The following is a 20,000-nucleotide window of genomic DNA, read 5'->3' as shown; positions in this document are numbered from 1 at the left end:
TCTGGGTAAGCTGTTTGCAGCATTGAATGATGTCAGAACATCTCTTCAAAAGTAAAATGCATCTTTTTTAATAATCTTTCCTGTTGTAGTTTCAGTCTCCTGCGCTTTTAGGGTTCAGAGTCTCAGCTGTTTCTCAGGGCATTTAAAATATATAAAAAGGTTGAAGCATTACGCGGCATCACCTATACATGTAAAGCTGTTTTGTATGTGTTGTATTGCTAAAGCGGCACAGTACCTGTTAGGTGGTTGGGTAGTATGGCTAGTGAACTGGGGATGAGGAGTTGCTGGTTTGATTCCCAGGTGGGATATTACATTACATTACATTTATTTGGCAGACACTTTTATCCAAAGCGACGTACAATTAGTGCATGCCAAAGGTCATTGGAACAACTACAAAACACTGGTCTGTCTTTGTCTTTGCACTCTGAAGCAAGGTACCTAAGTAAATGTCCATCAGTAAATATAAATCTTAAAAGGTGTGGATCCTTAATTCAGTCCGTAGGTCAGCAGGTTAGTAAATGTGTCGCAGAGTGATTTTGACCGTGACCTCCTGCTTTAATTTCAGCCTCCCGTCGTCCGAGCATGTCCTCCTCCGGCCGACCCCTCCCCCGCAGCCCAAAAGCAGCCGAGCGGAGGCCTACCTGTCCCTGCCGAAGATGCCCCTGCACCCGCCCGGGGGGGGCTCTCCCCCCACGCCGCGGAACCTTCCGAGCGAGTACAAGTACGCGCAGGACCGCCTGAGCCACATGCGCATGTCCGTGGGCGAGCGGGTGGCCAGCCGCGAGGGCATGGTGTGGCAGCTCTACGAGTGGCAGCAGCGGCAGCATTATCGCCACGGCAGCCCCACCGCGCCCGTCTTCACCGGGGCCGCCGCCGCCGCCGACCCCCCCTCCGCCTTCTTCAGGGCGTCCCTGGACGTGCCCCGCTCCCTCTCCGTGCCCCCCTCCCCCTCCGACGTCCCCCCCTCGTCGGCCGGCCCCCCCTCCTCTAAGGGGGCGTCGCCCCGCCGGCCGCACACCCCCGCCGACCGCGTCACCGTGCGGCCCCTGGATCAGACCCCCCCGCTGGAGGTCCCCGCCTCCGCGTCGCCGCGGCGACTGCGCACGCAGATCTCCAAGGTGAGGCAGCGCAGCCGCCGTACCGCCGAAACATAAATCTCCTCCCCCGTGCCGTCTGCTGGGATGGGGGGCGGGGGGGGTCGAAGGTCATCATTTAGTGTAGGTCCAATGTAACACCAGACCTGGGGGGGGGTTTCACAAAGCGGGATTACTGAGTTAGCTGGGTAACTGCGCTGAGTAGAACCCAGAACAGCTCTTTTGCCTTCAGTCCCTGTTCCAGATTTGGGAGGGTTCCATGTTTTACTGAGTGCAGTTACCTGCTAGCTCAGTAACCCTGCTTCGTGAAACAGGTCCTTGGATGCTATGTGTATCTGTAAACTTTTCCTCTTTATTTACTGGGAAAATCTGAAAAACACTCCTGCAGATCCCTGAGAATCTCCAAATGAGAAATGTTCAAAAATCAAATGTACAGTAATAATGAAAGAAGGCTTTTTTTGTTCTATCATGTTGGTTAAAAAAAAAATTCTTTGAAAAATCATCAGTCCTCTGCAGGGGCTGGTTTTACTGGTGTCTGAAGGGTGTTAAAGTATGTGGCGGTCTGATGTGGATGTGCAGGGCATCATGGGATAGCAACTGTACCGGAGTCCCTCCATGGGAACGCGTGTGTGTGAGAATGCATCCCGCTGAGTTCCCCGTCCCACCAGAGTTTCTCGCCCCTCTGTAGTGTCTTGTCCGGGCCGGCGAGCACCGGTTTGGGAGGGGGCGGGATTCACATGGCCTACCTTCTCTGTCACTCTATGTGCTGAGCGAGAGCCCCCCCCTCCCCCCCACCCCCCAAACCAGCAGCTGCATCTGCTGGGAAATGCGTGCTCACACAGGCACACACACACACTCATACACACACACACACACACACTCACACACACATGCACGCCCCGCCACGCTGCCAGATCACTGCACCGCTCTCCACCAATCACACAGCAGATCTGCCCTCCATCCGCACCGAGTGAACGGTGACACAGCGTGTCCCTCTTCCAGTAACTCATATACGTCAGCTGCAGCCGCCGTTAAAGTAATCCCACTAATTAGCGTTTTTCACAAAGACGAGCTGGGCGACGCGCCGACACACCCACGTTCAAAGCGGGAAGCGTGTTTCTCACAGAAGCGCAATTGCCATGAAAGGAAGCTGAATAAAGGGTATAGATAACTGAATGAGTTAAACCCATGTATCGCGCTGGGTTGTGGGAAAGTACTGGAGCTCTTCAGAGCAACTTCTGAGGATGCGGATTTTTCTTGTGTGCGTAGTATGTTCTGACCTTCCCTTGTGCGTCTCCGCGGCAGCGTGCCACGAGCCACTGGCTGCCCTCGCGCACACCCCCTTTCTCAAATACCAGCAACTGCCTCTTTCCTCTGATCTCGAATTTAAATAAAAAACCCATTATGCAGCAAAATCACGGAGCCGTGGGAATAGCTCCACGAGGGGGATCACTGCTTCTCTTGCTAGTAGCAAACAAATGTTATTTTAAGAAAGCCGGTTTGGGATAATTTATGTGTAACTAATTAAATCTCTTGTCGTTTGTGTCCTTCTAAAGCTTGTCGATTTTTTCTGTACCCGCGATTCTGTATGTAAAGCAAAAAAAAAAAAAAAACTAGACTGGAATTAGAGTGGCCACGCGTCTGTTGCTCGTTCAGATAACACGTTTGCCAAAATGAATAAATGGATCATTATTCCTCGCGTTACGCAGTTTTTAAAACAAGGCCTTTGAAACGGTATCCCAATTCTTGATAGGATGACACCAAAATAAAGATGATGTTCTGGGGAAATGTGTTATTGGACAGAGACTTAAGCACTTCCAATTTGCCCGTGGGGGAAAGGTTTTGTATCGAAGCTAGTCGTGTAATATTATGTCCATACGGAGAAATGGTCGTGCCGTCTGATTTATTGTGTCGTCTTTCTTCCGCAGACCTCTCTCATAGAGCGGCGCTCGATGCCGCCCGTCGGCTACATCACCCACACAGTCAGCGCCCCCAGTTTGCACGGTAAAACGGTAAGGACCCCCGGACCGCTCGCTCCTCCGCTATATCAGCTGGGCTACGTGATGTAGTCCTGAGATTTCCCCGTCGCTGTATCGCTTGGCTGAGAGTTGCAGGAGGTGCTCATCGAAACGCAAGCATTTAACTGAACTTGTTCTTTCTCTGTTTCTTTGTTTCGTAAATTACGATCTTATAGGCACTGTATCCTAGATAACTGCCACTAGCATTCAAAATATAAAGCTCATGTTCTAATCTGTTCATTGATCAGAAATCACATTTCCCTATTACGTGTTTTACCATATGACAGGGCCACCTTGATGTCCGTTAGCTAGATAAATAGCTGTATGGCTAGCCGGAACCTCTCCAATCAGATATCATCAGCTACTTTATGTCTTTAATATGTTTTCGAGCCATAGGATCTTGACACTGATGGCCAGTTATCATTAATTTTTAAAATGAAAATGGTACGCCTCATGATAACGTAACTTAAGTCACGTTTTAAAAAAGCAGGATTTCAAATAAACGATTAACCTTTTCCTTTGTAGTCCCTTTACAGTCTCATGGTTTACCCACCGCCCAATTCCCAAATCCAGTCAATGTTAGCATTAAAAAATGAATTGATTGATGTTCCCCCGCTGGCACAGTACTAATGAATATCCACGGACAGGGATATTCTGGGACTGGGAGTAAAGTTCAGCTCACAGGACTGTCATTGACCTCCCCGCGGTGGTAAAAGTCTGCTGAAATTGACGACAGCGATTGAAAATCAGTACTGTGGCATTGTAATGAAAACTTCTGCTACAGAGATTTCGGTTCTGCCCGGAATGTGATGCGTTTCCTGTGCTCTGCAAAGTTTAGACTACGATGTACAGCAGCTGAATAAAACGTAACAGGCTGGTCAGTAGTGTGCCCCTCCAGCTGGGGTGGGTCTGTGGTAAAGGAGGCTTGTGTTGCGTTCAAGTGGTAATAGATACGGTAATGTACTGGTCTGTCCTGTCGACCAAGGTGGCACAGACTCTCGTTCTGGCGCCACCTAGTGGACACCTATGGAATGGTGCTCCTGGCAGGAGGCTGTGAATAAACGCTCCTCTCTCTGCCCCCCCACCCCACCCACCAACGCAGCCCGAGGAGCTGACCCTGCTGCTCATTCAGCTCAGGAGACATCAGGCCAGGATGGCTAACGTGCGCAACGACGCGCTAGCCCACCTGCAACAGCACAACGGCCCCTCTGGCCTCCGCGTTCAGGTCAGGGCTGGACTCCCCCCCCCCCTCCCTCCCCCCACCCATTGCCACTGTGAGCGTACCATGGGGCCCTTGTGTGTTCTGGACGTCCCATTGTAGCTGTAGCTGTGATGTGGTGCTGTTTGTCTGTTAGCATGAGAGCGTTAGCCGCCATGCTTCATTTCACGCCTGGGCTGCAGCTTTAGCTGTGCTGACCTTTAGCGCTCTGTAGCGATGCTGTTTGGCCTGCTCTCTCTGCGCCATTAAAATGCCTTTTCATTTTGGTGAAGTGTTTTTTATTTATTAATCTTTTTTTGCTTCAAACCGCTCACTTAAGCCTGTGACTTCCACACTGCTGCCTGGAGTGGCATTGTGCTGTTTGCATTCCTAAAATTACTGGTCTGTGGGGGAAAAAATGCTAATCTGAACTAGGGGCGTAACGATACATTGATCAGTATCGATGTATCGGGTCAAAGGTCAAGGATCTGATCCAAAAGTATGACCAAAAGTATCTGGATACCCCTTGGTCTGGGTCTGTTTTTTCATGTTTTGAGTTAGACCCCTTCGTTCCAGTGAAGGCAAATCTTAATGCTCCAGCAAACAATCACATTCTAGATGATTCTGTGCTTCCCTAACAGTTTGGGGAAGGCCCTTTCCTGTTTCAGCATGACGATGCCCCCAGGCACACAGTGAGGTCCATATAGAAACGGTGTGGAAGAACATGACTGGCCTGCACAGAGCCCAGACCTCAACCCCATCCAACACCTTTGGGATCAATTGGAAAGCCAACTACGAGCCAGGCCTAATTGCCCAATCAGTACCCAACCTCACTAATGCTCTTCTGGCTGAATGGAAGCAAATCCCAGCAGCAATGCTCCAACATCTCGCATAAAGCCTTCCCACTAGAGTGGAGGTTGTTATACCAACAAAGGGTGAACCAACTCATATTAATGCCCATAATTTTGGATGACATGCTCGATGTCAGGTGTCCACATACTTTTGGTCATGTAGTGTAGCAAAATGTCTGTTTTAATGTCCATAATCTTATAGTGGATTGTTCTCCAGAAACACTCATTGTTTACGTTTCCGACTCGTCCTCATCATCACTTGCACAGACCGTTTTTCCTTCTGTTAAACCTGAGGTCAATAATGCTTTGCAGTCTCAGCCTTATTTTGGTTGTATGTGTACACGGTAATGGGATTGCGTTAGCTGGATCATATATCTTCATCGTTTCTTTCACTGTGAGATCGTTTTGGATTGTATCGTAGCGAAATTTGTGATCTTGCCAAATACCGAACCGTTGCCTCAAGAATCGATATCGTGTCCTATAGTGGTGAAGGCTGAGGTTCACTCCCCAAATCTAAACTTGCTAAATTTGCTTTTTTTTAAATTAGTTGATAAGTGGACTGGTCTAGAAACAAGATCTGAGCAAGTACCATTCAGAGACAAAAGGGATGGTTCAGCTTCTGGAGTTTTAGATTAACAGTTTTTTTGTGCTGTGAAAGATATTTTAGGCACTTTCGATATTCTAGAGTTTTCTGAGGGCTTTTTGGCTTTACAATGGCAGGTTTGAGTGCATTACGGCATTAAAAAGTGTGCTTTATTGCTTTAGACCACTAACCTTCCAATGTCCTGATATCTGCTATTGTAAAGATGGCAGGTCATTTAAAAGTGTCCAAAATATCCCTCTTCAAACACAACTGCCTTTACCAATCAAACAATCACTACTATTATATGAGACACTCCACAAAGTAAGAAAGTATGTGAGAGACTCCAGGAAGCATCGCTTTAATGCGTCTCCTTTTACACGTTTCCTCTAATTGTCACCATCTAGTGGTCAAATGTAGGTATTGCTGTTATTTTGGGGGGAGCCACTTATTCAACTCGTTCAGTTTGCCAGCTACTGAGTGAATGAGAGAGGGACACCGTGGTTTCATGGGCTATCTGGTGGCCACCACACATGCATTTGAAGAAAAAAATCTTTGAGGACGTCCCAGCCACGGCCCACATTAAGACTGTTCTCAGCTCAGTGGAAATGTGACCTCAGGAGCAGATGTTCTCTTAAGGGAGGCCCCAGCCTCATGAGAACACCAGAGGAAGCCCCTCCCCCCCCCTCACAAGGAGGCCCCGCCTCCTGTAGCACAGTGTTCTACAGTCTGCCGGTCACAGAGGAGCCACAATGGCGCCCAGCGGTGTTGCTCATCTAGTCATTGCCTCAGTGGAACGTTGTGAAAGGCCCAAACTATGAACGGGACCCCTGCACTGGCTGAGTTCAGAAGTGACGTTTTTGTTGTTGACTTACCGTGTTGTGCAGTCCGTCATACTTTGACGTGCAGTCACCTAGGAGATGTTACTATGCTGGAATGCGTCAGAACAGCCCCCCCCCCCCCACAGAGACTCTAACTAAACCCTGCTGAGCTAAGCATTTTACGTTCTCGAGAAAATAACACCCAACCCGCAGCTTTAGTTATTATGAATGGCAGAATATTTGTAGGTAGCCAAATAAGTAGATTAGATTATTTTTCTTTTATGTATAACCGGCCCTTCCTAACCCTTGTAATTCAGTCAGTGCTGTAAATGTATGCGATTGGAGAAAATGATGCAAAACAGCATGAGCAGAATCCATAATCATTCCACGCTCAGAATGTGTGCTTGGTAAGTGCTGCCAGTGGCAGTTCTCATGCTGATGGTTTATGCAGTGAAAAGGGGGGGTGGAGGGTGGGAGGGGGGGGACTGGGAACAGCTGTTGTGTGTGCTGCTGGGTTATGTGTGATCTGTCTCTCCACTGTTCCCCTAAAGGCCGATGATACCTACACACAAATGAAGAAGGACCTGGAGTATCTGGATTTGAAGGTGAGATCTGGCAACCCAGCATCCTCCCCTTCTCTCCCTTTCTCTCTCTGGCCTAACCTCTCTCTCTCTCTCTCTAGCCTAACCTCTCTCTCTCTGTCTAGCCTAACCTCTCTCTCTCTCTCTCTAGCCTAACCTCTCCCTCCCTCTCTCTGGCCTAACCGCTCCTCTCTCTGGCCTAACCTCTCCCTTTCTCTCTCTGGCCTAACCTTTCCCTTCTCTCTCTGGCCTATCCTCTCCCTCTCTCTCTCTCTGGCCTATCCTCTCCCTCTCTCTCTCTCTGGCCTAACCTCTCCCTCTCTCTCTCTGGCCTAACCTCTCTCTCTCTCTCTCTGGCCTATCCTCTCCCTCTCTCTCTCTCTCTGGCCTATCCTCTCCCTCTCTCTCTCTGGCCTAACCTCTCCCTCTCTCTCTCTGGCCTAACCTCTCCCTCTCTCTCTCTGGCCTAACCTCTCTCTCTCTGTCTAACCTCTCCCTCTCTCTCTGGCTTAACCTCTCTCTCTCTCTCTGGCCTAACCTCTCCCTCTCTCTGGCAGGTGTATGTGAATAACAACATTCTGGTGTTTAATGTGTTCATTTAATCTGTGATGCATTGTACACAAAGTGACATGTGTTGCAATGGTCATGTCATGAGTGATTTGACAAAAATAATATTTCAGCACTGTTGTACAAGAGCTGGCCCCTTCTGAAAGTGCTCCTTAGTAATTTAGTTTACCCCAGCACAGATTGCATCGTTTATATTTGATGGACACTGACAATGTATGCTGATCAAGTGCACAATTAAGCTTTGATTGGTGTGCAACTTGCGAGCTAAACATATTGGTGCTTATGGGAGTTGAAGTTCATAACGTGCGGACTTCATCTCCCATCATCCACCGCAAAGTTCTGCCAAGGGCGAGGGTGCCCTCTGGTGGGTTGTTCTGCACGCTGAAGCTCCGAATTTCAGCAGCAAATACTCCAGCTTTTCGTATGGACCTGCAGAGCTGTTCATTTCAGCAGTAAAATAAAAAAGGCTTACCATTGCGCAAAACCTTTTTTTTCTGCAAAACTTTTGGCGCACAGACCGTGAGAAACGTGGCTGGGAATGGCCTCCCCCTCTGAGCGCCCTGGTGAGCGTGTGCTGGTTCAGCGGCGATCGTTAGCATCGCCGGCTCCTCCTCCTTGGCGTGTCACCCAGTGAAATGGCTGACCTCAGACGCCGTGTCGCTGATTGGGCTGACGAGCTCAACTCTGCTCGCTGAGTGTGGTGAAATTTCCCCCCGTAATCCTGGACTTTAAGCTGTTCACTGGGAACACTGGGAGAGGAGACGCCTTCTGTCCCACAGGGCTGTCCTCTGGTTCCCATGGGAACGCTGGAAGGGCGTAGTCATCAAAGCCAGAAGGGCCTTTCTGGAGAAGGGCAGCCGCGTGGCTGTGCCTCGTTCCTGCTTCCCCTGAAACACACAGAGCCGCTCTCTAATGTGGCTTCTCACAGCGTTACACTGCACTGCATTTACGCTGCTTCTCCTGCTCTGGGTCCTCGGCGTCTGTAGTTTGCACTGAAAATCACACTCCTGTGAAGATGTGAAAAGATGGCTCCTTATAAAACACTGAAGTGCTGAAAAGGGTAAAAAAAAAAAAAAAAAAGACAGTGTGAACTTTATTTTGGATTTGTGTGCTGTGTGGTGTTATCTCGGGTTCGTTGTTCTTTGTAGAAGTTCTTCCACGTCACCTTGATAATTGAAAAGTGGAGTCCAGGAAACATCTGAGCATCTTTGTGTTTATTGGCTGTCTTAGGTAACTGGACGTGAAACCCTAAGAGACAGGTCGGCAAAGCCTCTCAAAATTGCCGAAAGTGATGTTGATGTAAGTACGAGTACGAAATACATTTTTCAACCCTGCCACCCAGTACACTTACACAAAATACTTTATTTGTTATGAATATTGTTTTTCACCCTGCTGCTCACGTCCTGTCCCACAGTGAGGAATATATATTTCTTATCTCCGTGGTTATGGTTGGTAAACAAAACCAGAGAAACAAACAAACATGCAGACGGATCCATTAGGGAAGAGCTGAGCAGGCGGACAGACAAACAGACGAAACAGCCTTTCTCTCTCCAGCTCCCAATTTAAAGAGAAAAATACATGCAATGGGATTTATATTCGAGCTCTTAAATTTTTCAGTTTGATTTTTGAAGTCTTGGCCCCTCCGTGTTATCAGAGGTGGATCGGCTTCGGAAAGATCCATCATTAGCATTGTTCCACTTTAACAATTTATAAGATCGCTGGTTTATTTGTCTGAGTGATGAATATTTGATGTCATTAACAACAACAATATTACTGCGGCGAAATAAAAACAGTTTAATTATTAATTTAACGGGAGGGTAAACAGAGCGGGGGAAGGAGCGGCGGGCTGCTCTGGAAAGGCGCTAGACCGAGCAGCAGTCTTTCATCAGTTCTTTCTCCAGCTGAGTTTTTGTTTTTAACGTCTCCAACTCGTTTTTTTTTTTTCTCAGAAGAAAAGAAAGATTTCTGCTTCTGTCTGATCACAGAGGGTGTAAACAAACCCTAGGAAGCGTGCGTCTTTAGCTTCATTACGTCTTCAAAGCCTTTAATTAATCGGCGAGGACAAACGGTTGTGGGCTCTTCATTAAGGGGAAGGGGGGGCGGGGCTTAATTAATGACTAACGAAGCTCAGGAGGGTGTGATGCGTACAGGTGCTGTTGCCATGGAGAGGAGTTACGATATGAATATTTCACAGTGAAATCTGTCAGCCAGGGAAGGCTGGCACCCCGTGGAAAAAGCGTAGCTGCAGAAATGCAGCTCACCTGCAGCTGTTGTGCTGGGGTCCCCTCTGCAGGTGGAGCTGAGCAGGTTGTGTGAGCAGGACAAGATCCTGCAGGACCTGGAGACCAGGATTCGGACACTGAAGGAGGATAAGGTACCAAATCTCTCCTCCCTCGGGTGTGTGGCTGTACTGGGATAAGGTAGAGTTCCAAACTTCGCCATGCTCTAAAAAACTTGAGAAGCATTTGAAATGCACAATAGCTGCAGAGTGAAAATGTCCCCTGTCCTCACATTCAGGATCAATAAATATGATTCAGGTGTGCAGGATTCACTGGAGGTGTGGTCTCCTGCTCTGTAAATAATGTAAATACAGTGAACGGTGAATAAATCTGTCTGAATAAATATTGGAGGTCACTGGCTGGGCCCGGGCCGCACCTGTTCTGTCTGTGACCACCTCCTTCTGCACCTCCTCCTCCTCCTGCTCCTCCGGCTCCTCCTCCTCCTCTCTCCAGGACAAGTTGGAGTCTGTGCTGGACGTGTCCCACCAGCAGATGGAGCAGTACCGGGACCAGCCCACCCACGCCGAGAAGATCGCCTACCAGCAGCGCCTCCTGCAGGAGGACGTGGTGCACATCCGCGCAGAGATCTCCCGCGTTTCCACGGTGAGCCTGACCGGCTCCGCCCCGCCCCGCCCCGTCCCGCCCCGACCAAACCAGTCCCGCCCCACCCCGCCCCGCCCCTGATTAGTGTTGTGCTTCAGTGATCTGTGCTGATCTGTGCTGTGTTGTGCTGTGCTTTACTGAGCTGTGCTGATCTGTGCTGTGTTGTGCTGGGCTGATCTGTGTTGTGCTGCTCTGTGTTGTGTTGTGCTGTGCTTTAATGAGCTGTGCTGCTCTGTGCTGTGCTGTCTGGCTTACAGAGATGGATCTGGCTGGTGTGAGTTTACTAGCTGTGCTGATCGTGCCTGGTGCGAGCTTAATGAGGCCTGCAGGACCTGTGGTGGGCGGCAGACCTTCTCTCCGTGTGGACGCTTAAAGACTGTCCTGCACTTGCCTGTGCTCTTGCTTTATCCAGCCTGGCCCCATCCTTGTGCACTTAATGACTAGCCTGACTGGTCGCCTGGCCCTTCCCAATGACGGCCATCTGGCCTGTCTGCACCTCCTGTTAGCGTGTGTCTGTGCGGTTGCCTGTGTTTACGCTGTGCACGAGCTCTCTGGGCTGGAGGAGAGAGTCATGCCTGGGATTTAGCAGGCGAGTGTGGTTGAGGTGCTCTGCAGACCAGCTGGGCGACCTTCTGCTCAGGTGAGACAGCTGGCTTTCAGTGCATCCTCTCAGCTGCCCTCCATATGGTCCATGGTTGCACACATGTGGTCAGGGTTTGAGGTGCAGTTTGTGAAGGCTCTCTGCTGTGTGGAGAGCTCCAGTCCTCGGAGTTAGGGCGTTGTGAGGTGCTCTGATTGCCGTGGGTTGCCAGTGTGGAGTGGCTGTAGGGTAAAGATGTGTTTGGTCGTCCTTGTGTTTTTGCAGCAGGAAAAAGAACAGATTCGCAGGGAGCTGTGGAGGATTGAGGATGTGATGGCAGGACTCAGCTCCAGTAAATCCCACTACCAAGTCACCATCAACTCTGTGAAGAACCCAGGTGAGAGGGGGGGTTTACCTGCTGAGCTTTCAGTGTGGGGGTTAAGGGTGTGTACAGAATGCATTGCATATCATTTATACACAAGCACCAGATACTTACGTGTGTGTGTATGTATTTGTACATATGTATGTGTTTGTGTGTGTGTGTGTGTGCATGCATGTGTATACCCGTATGTGTGTGTGTGTGTGTGTATGCGTGCGTGCGTGCGTGTGTGTGTGTGTGTGTATGTATGTGTGTGTAAATGTGTGTATGTGTGTGTGTGTGTGTGTGTGTGTGTGTGTGTGTGTATATATGTGCGCGTGGGTGTGAGCAGAGAGGAAACTCGTGCCTTCCATATCGATGTCCTCGGTGCCTTCCATGTCCCTGAGTGCATCTGTGGGGGAGACCAGGCCCTCCACCCGGAGCCCGCACCTTAGCCCCGCCCAGCCCAGCCCGGACACCCCGTCCCCCCAGCCTCTGCTGCAGCAGCAGGCCCGAGTCCTCCAGGCCTCCGCGCTGTACCAGCCCGAGCCGCAGTGGGTGAGTACAGAGGAGCACAGCTCATGGGAGATACGAATGCTAACCATGCTAACTATGCTAACGGCACTCCTGCAGTGAATGTTAGTTTGGCTAATGGGAGATACGAATGCTAACCATGCTAACTATGCTAACGGCGCTCTTGCAGTGAATGTTAGTTTGGCTAATGGGAGATACGAACGCTAACCATGCTAACTATGCTAACAGCACTCCTGCAGTGAATGCTGGTTCAACTTATGGGAAATTTGAATGCTAAAGACAGTACTCTTTCAGAGAATTTTTATTCAGCTCATGGGAGATACGACTGCTAACGATGCTAGCTATGCTAAAGATGCTTATGGTGCCCTAACATGCTAGGGTTCGGGTCAGATGGTAAATGGTAAATGGACTGCATTTATATAGCGCTTTTTATCCAAAAGCGCTTTACAATTGATGCCTCTCATTCAGGCTGCCATGCAAGGTACCAGTCAGCTCCTTGGGAGCAGTTAGGGGTTAGGTGTCTTGCTCGGGGACACTTCGACACGCCCAGGGTGGGGGATCGAACCGGCAACCATCCACCTGCCAGACAACCGCTCTTACCTCCTGAGCTATGTCGCCCAGACCCATTTGCGTTCAGCCAATTCAGGGAATTAATGTGAATTCAATCGATTGATTAAAAAATCATGGAACATTTTGGAAATTCTTTAACTTAATGAATTGAATTTCAGTAAATTTACCCAGTAGGGTGGGGTGGGGGGGCCTTTGAGTAGATGCCAGGGCTGCGGCAGCTTTGACGCTGCGTCTGTGTGCGTCGGCGTCCGCAGGTGGAAGACGACGCCCCGCCCAGACCCCCCCTCCCCCAGCTCTACAGCCCCGAGGAGCACCCCCCGGCCGTGCCCCCCCTGCCCAAGGAGGCGTCCGTCATCCGCCACACGTCCGTGCGCGGCCTGAAGCGCCAGTCCGACGAGAGGAAGCGCGACCGCGAGATCGGCCAGGGCGTCAACGGCGACCACAGGGTCAGCGCCGAGCGGCTCGCCATGCCGCCATTTTCCTCCGTTTTTCCTCCCCTCTCTCTCCCCTCTCCTCTCTCCCCCTCCCCTCTCCCCCCTCCCTCTCCCCCTCCTCTCCCCTCCCTCCTCCTCCCTCTCTCCCCCTCTCCTCTCTCCTCCTCCCTCCTCTCCCCTCCCTCTCCCTCTCCTCCCTCCCTCCTCCCCTCCCCTCTCCTCTCTCCCCTCCCCTCTCCTCTCCTCCCTCCCCCTCCCTCTCTCCTCTCCTCTCTCCCCCTCCCCCTCACCCCGTGTGTAAATTGCGAGCGAGTTCTGCTGCACCGTCCCTTTCTGAATCCCGCCATTTTCCAGGAACTCCGCTGCATTTCCTCGAAGTCCCTCATTTCCTCTTTTGAAGGAAATACTTTTTTGCCAGTGTTTTCCCCCCAAAACTAGCTCAGTTGAGGTTGAGGTTGAGTTCTTAGCTCTTTATCTCATGTATCCACTCTCACTCTGTGTCCCTCTCTCCTCTGTTCTCCGAGCCTCCCTCCCTCTGCCCCCCCTCGTGTGTGAATTGCTCTGTCGGAGAGAGAGTTCCGCTTGACGTTGACCCCCCCGCTGTTTTTCCCGCTCCTCAGGTGGAGCTGCGGTCCTGCATCAGTGAGCCGGAGCTCTGGGTCCTGGGGGGCCCGACGGGGCCGCTGCATCTGGGCCCCCAGGGGCCCAAGGGAGGCTACCAGACCCTTCCAAGCAGAGGTAAGGGCCCGAAGACCCTCCAAAAACTGGGGCTCGGGACATCTGATGTCTGTTTCCCCTATAATAAATAATACTTTTGTTGTATTTCTATTTTCCATAAAGGACATACTTAAGCTTATAGTGACTGAGGCTTAGTTTGAATGATACATCCCTGCTGATATTGTGGGCGGTTTTAATGTGATGATATTTATATGTGGTAATGCTGTTTCTAAGCTGAATGTCTGATGTTAGCGGGTGGGTGGTCTGTCGCTAACTGGCGTCTGCAGGCTTGTACCGCTGTGCAGGGTAGTGTGTGTTCAGTGCAGTCAGAACTGGGCCTTCATGTTCTCTGGCTCTGTTCAGGTCTGACCGGCTCGACTTCAATACTGAACCAAACAGACAGCATTTCATCATATGTGACCCTCAGAAGAACGGCTCCTATGTCTGGCCTGAAGGTACGGCTTAGAACACACACACGCACACACACAATCTCTCACACACACACACACACACACACAATCCCACACCCAGACCACACACACATACCACACACCTCCACACCACACACACGCACACACACTCTCCTCACATCACTCACACATCATGCACCACCACCACTCTCACTCACACACACACACACACACACACACTCTCTCACACACACACACTAACTCACTCACTCTCTCTCACACACACACACTCACTCACTTACTCACTCACTCACTCACACACACACACACACCACCACTCCTCTCATCACCACACACCACACACACACTCACTCAACTCACTCACACACACACCTATCACTCATCATACACACACACCCACGATCACACACACTCACTCATCGTCTCTTCACACACACACACACACACATCACTCACACTCACCCTCACTTCACTCACCAACCTACACACACACATACTCACCCTCAGACTCAAACCCTCTCTCTCATCTCTGCCTCACACACGCTGACACACACACACACTCACATCCACACACACTCTCACACACACACACACACTCACTCACACACACACACACACACTCTCTACTCACACACACCACAAAACTCTCTCCACACACACACATCACACACACCACACTCTCACACACACACACACACACCACACTATCTTCACACACACACACCTCACTCACACACACACCATAGCACACTCACATACACACACCACTTCACACACACACCTACACCTCTCACACACACTTTAAACACACACTCACTCACTACTCCACCACACCCACACCACATCACCACCACACACTCTCACACACACCCTTTCTCACTCTTCCTCACTCACTCTCTCTCTCACTACACAACACACACATTCTCTCCCAGCTCTCCCTCTCTTTCACACACACCACTCTCACACCTTCTCACTCTCTCTACACACACACACACACACTCTTACACACCACCACCACTATTTCTTTTTATCTCACTCTCGGAACACGCCTTCCACAAACACAACTCTGAGCTGTGTGCTGTGCTGCTCTGACCGCCCGGTGCTGTTACATGAGATGCTGCTTTACTCTGGCCTCCACAGCCCTCCATACCCTGTGGAGAGATTTTTCAAAACTTTCTCAGTCTCTTCTCTCACTTCTTCTACTGTTGCACTTTTTCTCTTTCTTGCCCCATGCTCTCCCTCTCTTTCTTCATCATTCTTTATCTCTCTCATTCCCTCTGTTCACTCTGTCCCTCACTTTTTCTTTTATTTCCCTCTCTGAAACCCTGTCCCAAATTCACACTCTGGCTCTCTCTCTCCCTCTCTCCCCCCTCTCTCTCCCCATCTCTCTCTCTCTCCCCCCACACCCCCCTCCCCCTCTCTCCTCCCTCCTCTTCTCTCTCCTCCCCCCCCCTCCTCTCCCCCTCCCCCCCCTCTCCTCTCCCCCTCCCCCCTCTCTCTCTCCCCCCCCTCCCCCCCTCCTCCCCCTCCTCCCCCTCTCTCGCCCCCCCCCCCCTCTCAGAGAGGCCTAAGAGTGCGTTGGAGCAGCTGTACTCGGGGGACGTCCCCGCTCAGAGGGGGCGCATGAGCGCGGAGGAGCAGCTGGAGCGGATGAAGAGGCACCAGAAGGCCCTGGTCCGGGAGCGCAAGAGGACCCTGAGCCAGGGGGAGCTCCGCCCCGCCTCCCGCCCCGCCCCTGGCCACGCCCCCGGCCACGCCCCTGGCCACGCCTCCCGGTCCCACCCTGCAGACCTGGGCTCAGTACGTTAGCACTGCCAAAACTTCCATTACTAACTCTGACCCCCCCACCCCCTTGTCCCCCCCTCCCCCCTACTGAGAGCGTCACGCAGATAATATGAGATATTAATATTAATCTCTGCCTGTCCCGATAGCGCAGCGCCGTTAGCATGTTTGGGGGCGTGGCCTGTAGCAGGTGAACTGAGCGCGTGCGGTGCGCTCAGCTCTGTGAAGAGGAGCTGAGCGGCTGCAGCAGAAGGATGAAGGCTTCTGAATTTACCGCTAAGAGAAAAGGGGAAGACAGTCCAGCCTCGATCGATCTTTTCTTTCCCTCACGAGGAGGGACAAAAAATATGATGTACGTCGCTATTTATAAAAAATCACCAAAATGCCTATTTTCAAACTGCAATTATAGAGTTATATTTTATATAGATTTGATATACATGGTGCAAAATGAGCATTTGAATTGTTTGATTTACGATTGGAAGACTGAAATTGAGCAGCGTCAGGAGTGGGGAAGCACTCCCCCCCCCCCACCACGCCGCCGGGGTCATATGGTTCTCACAGATGTCAGCCAGCTGCCCCCCCCCCCCCCCCCCCCCCAAACACACACACTCACGCACACGCACACACACTCACACGCACACACACACACACACTCACACACACACGCACACACACACACTCATACACACACACACACTCACACACACTCACTCACACCCCACACACACACACACACTCACACACACTCACACACAGGCACACTCACACACACACGCACACACACACACTCATACACACACACACACTCACACACACTCACTCACACACACACACACACACACTCACACACACTCACTCACACACACTCACACACACACTCACACACACTCACACACACACACACACACTCACACACACTCACACACACACACACACACACACTCACACACACACACACACACACTCACACACACACACTCACACACACTCACACACACACTCACACACACTCACTCACACACACTCACACACACACTCACACACACTCACACACACACTCACACACACACTCACACACACTCACTCACACACACTCACACACACACACACACACACTCACACACACACTCACACACACTCACTCACACACACACTCAACACACACCACACACACACACACACCACACTCCACACACACACCACACACACACTCACACACTCACACACACACTCACACACATCACACACACACTCACACACACTCACACACACTCACTCACACACACTCCACACACACACACACCTCACACACACCCACTCACTCACACCATCCAACACACCACTCACTCACACACACTCACACACACACTCACACACACTCACACACACACTCACACCACCACACACACTCACCACACCACACACTCACACACACTCACACACACACACACTCACACACACACTCACACACACACTCACACACCACACTCACACACACTCACACACTCACACACACTCACACACACTCACACACACACACTCCACACACAACTCACTCACACACACACACACACACACACGCTCTGGAGGGTGCTCCTCTCTCTCAGTTCGCTCGTAAATCGCGCAGCTGGAGCAGCTGAAGCAGCTGAAGCAGCGTTTAGCCGCCGTCGGCTCGTTCTGTGGCGCTTTATCGCCGGGCCCGTAAATCGCGGCTGGAGCGGCGGCCTCTGGGAGGCTTGGCGGTATGGCGGTATGGCGGTACGGCGGCTGACCTGTCTGGGGCCGGCTGGGTCCCGCTGATGGATGTGCGATGGGTTCATTACTCTGAAACTCAATTGTCTCTAACTCACCCTGTCTGCTGCCTGCCAGCCCCCCCCCCCTCCACTGATCCAGGGGTGATTTGTGCCCAACAGGTGCCACCACCCTACCCCCCCCCCCCCCCAAAGCTTCACTCCTCTTTGTCTATCCCTCTCTCCTCCTGCACTGTCATAAACCACACCCACAGTGTCTTCAGCATCAAACTCCGCCCCCTCACCTCCTGGCTGCATCTTGCGAGTACTGGCCTCACCCCCTTCTTCCTCCTCCTCTTCCTCACACAGGGGCCCCTACCTGGCCTTAAAACAAAAAAATATGAAGTGCACTCTCCCCCGTTTCCCACAATGCATCTCTCCTTTCCCACCGCCCCTCTGGTCCCAGTCACTCCTAACCCCTCGTAAGCCTGCGATGACCTGAACGAGGATGAGCTGGGATTTGATAATGACCTTTAACCTTTGACCTCTGCCCTCTCCCTTATCCCGGTTGATCGCATGTAGTTATGTGACAGCGGTGCCTTTGGCTATTTTTCACATTGCGTGTGTCATGCGTAAGAGAGCACAGTGCATTCCCTCTCACTGCTCTGTAATGCACCTGAAAAGAAATCCAGTTTTGCTTGGAATGTACGACACGTGTGTGTGTGTGTGTGTGTGCCTAATAACACGCAGAGAGGTCTTGCACGTTGACATGCTTTTGAAAAAACAATTAGTATCTATTTTTATTAATTGAACATTTTTTCTACATTTTATTTTTTTAAAAACTTTTTAACTACATGAACTCCATTGGACCTTCAGGAAGTTTTTACATTTGGTAGAATTTGTCATGTCGGGCGGGGGGGGGGGGGTAAGTGACACTCACTCCTTTAATCACCATACGGGTGGTCATTGCGGTTGACGGACAGATGCAGTTGAACAACAGAACGCGCTCTGTGTGAAGAGAGGTCTCCTTGGGGAACTTCCTGTAGTATTAGCAGCACCTGTTGCATCATGGGATATGACTAATGATGGGACTGCACTCACAGTGATTAACAGAGTGAAATGCATGCAATCATCCAATAATCTGCAGACGGAATATCAGCCGGACAGCACGAAAGTTACTTTATAATATGTAGAGTTTTGCACTTAATAAATGAATAAAACAATTTGCTAATGAATAAGTGCTCACCTTGTGCTTCTTTACTACTATTGTATGAATACGGTGCAGTTTCTGTGTAGCGTGTAGCTAGAGCACCTGACGTGTGAAGTGGAGGGATCCCTTTGAAAATGGATGACCTTTGACCTTTCCTGGAATGATTAATGCATGCTTATGTCAGCTGCACACTCTACAATTCCTTAGCAGATTTTTTGCATGTTTGTGTGTGCATGTGTCTGCGCGTGCATGCATGTGTGTTTGTGCGCATGTGTTCGTGTGTGCACACGTGCATGTGGTTGTGTCTGTGTGCATGTGTTTGTGTCTGTGTGTGTGTGTGTGTGTGTGTGTGTGTGCAGGGTTGTACATGTTTAATCTATAGATTCAGGTTTGTACATGTTTAAACACCTATAGATGCTGGCTTGCACATGTTTTATCTTCTATAGATGCAGGTTTGTATACGTTTAAGCACCCATAGATGGAGGTTTGTATACATTTTATCTCCTATAGATGCAGGTTTGTACAATGTGTGATCTCCTATAGATGCAGGTGAAACACCTATAGATGTGAAAACAGCACACACGCTATGATCCAGGCTTCTTTAATTGCTGTAAATAGAGGAAATAATACTTTCAAATATACTTTTAATGGATGTGCATATTTTCTTCATGACACATGGGAAGGGTAGCTGAGATCAGTAGGCGGTGTAGCACAGCATGGAGCAAGTGGGGTTTTGCTGAGATGCATTTGGTTTGGCGCTGGTGTTCAGTGCAGAGATGCTGTTCTGGAGAGACGTTAGAGAAGTTATTCCTCTTCTCTGTGGGTCTCACACATACCTACACACACACACACACATTCCCACACGCACGCACATTCAAGCAAATGCCTACACACATACCCACACACACACACATTCATGCAGATGCCTACATATGTACCCACAAACACACATGCACACACACACACATTCATGCAAATGCCTACATGAATACCCACACACACACATTCATGCAAATGCCTACACACATACCGACACACACACGTGCACACATTCATGCGAAC

At 50.4% G+C, this 20,000-nt stretch overlaps 1 protein-coding gene across 1 annotated transcript in view; it reads left to right on the top strand.

Annotated features, from left to right (window-relative positions):
• The window catches only part of LOC135242643 (pleckstrin homology domain-containing family A member 7-like), a 113,798-nt gene that overhangs the window by 84,559 nt on the left and 9,239 nt on the right, over positions 1–20,000 (top strand). Inside the window, exons 11-23 of the mRNA XM_064313797.1 lie at positions 566–1,118; positions 3,023–3,106; positions 4,215–4,337; positions 7,114–7,167; positions 8,941–9,009; positions 10,004–10,084; positions 10,443–10,592; positions 11,458–11,569; positions 11,883–12,088; positions 12,889–13,080; positions 13,689–13,806; positions 14,149–14,241; positions 15,778–16,016. Coding sequence (XP_064169867.1) covers positions 566–1,118; positions 3,023–3,106; positions 4,215–4,337; positions 7,114–7,167; positions 8,941–9,009; positions 10,004–10,084; positions 10,443–10,592; positions 11,458–11,569; positions 11,883–12,088; positions 12,889–13,080; positions 13,689–13,806; positions 14,149–14,241; positions 15,778–16,016 — 2,074 coding nt within the window. The remainder of the gene's footprint in view (positions 1–565; positions 1,119–3,022; positions 3,107–4,214; positions 4,338–7,113; positions 7,168–8,940; positions 9,010–10,003; positions 10,085–10,442; positions 10,593–11,457; positions 11,570–11,882; positions 12,089–12,888; positions 13,081–13,688; positions 13,807–14,148; positions 14,242–15,777; positions 16,017–20,000) is intronic.

This window comes from Anguilla rostrata, chromosome 16 (assembly GCF_018555375.3).
Source record: "Anguilla rostrata isolate EN2019 chromosome 16, ASM1855537v3, whole genome shotgun sequence".
Lineage (NCBI taxonomy): Eukaryota > Metazoa > Chordata > Actinopteri > Anguilliformes > Anguillidae > Anguilla > Anguilla rostrata.
This window is presented reverse-complemented; position numbering and strand designations above follow the sequence as displayed.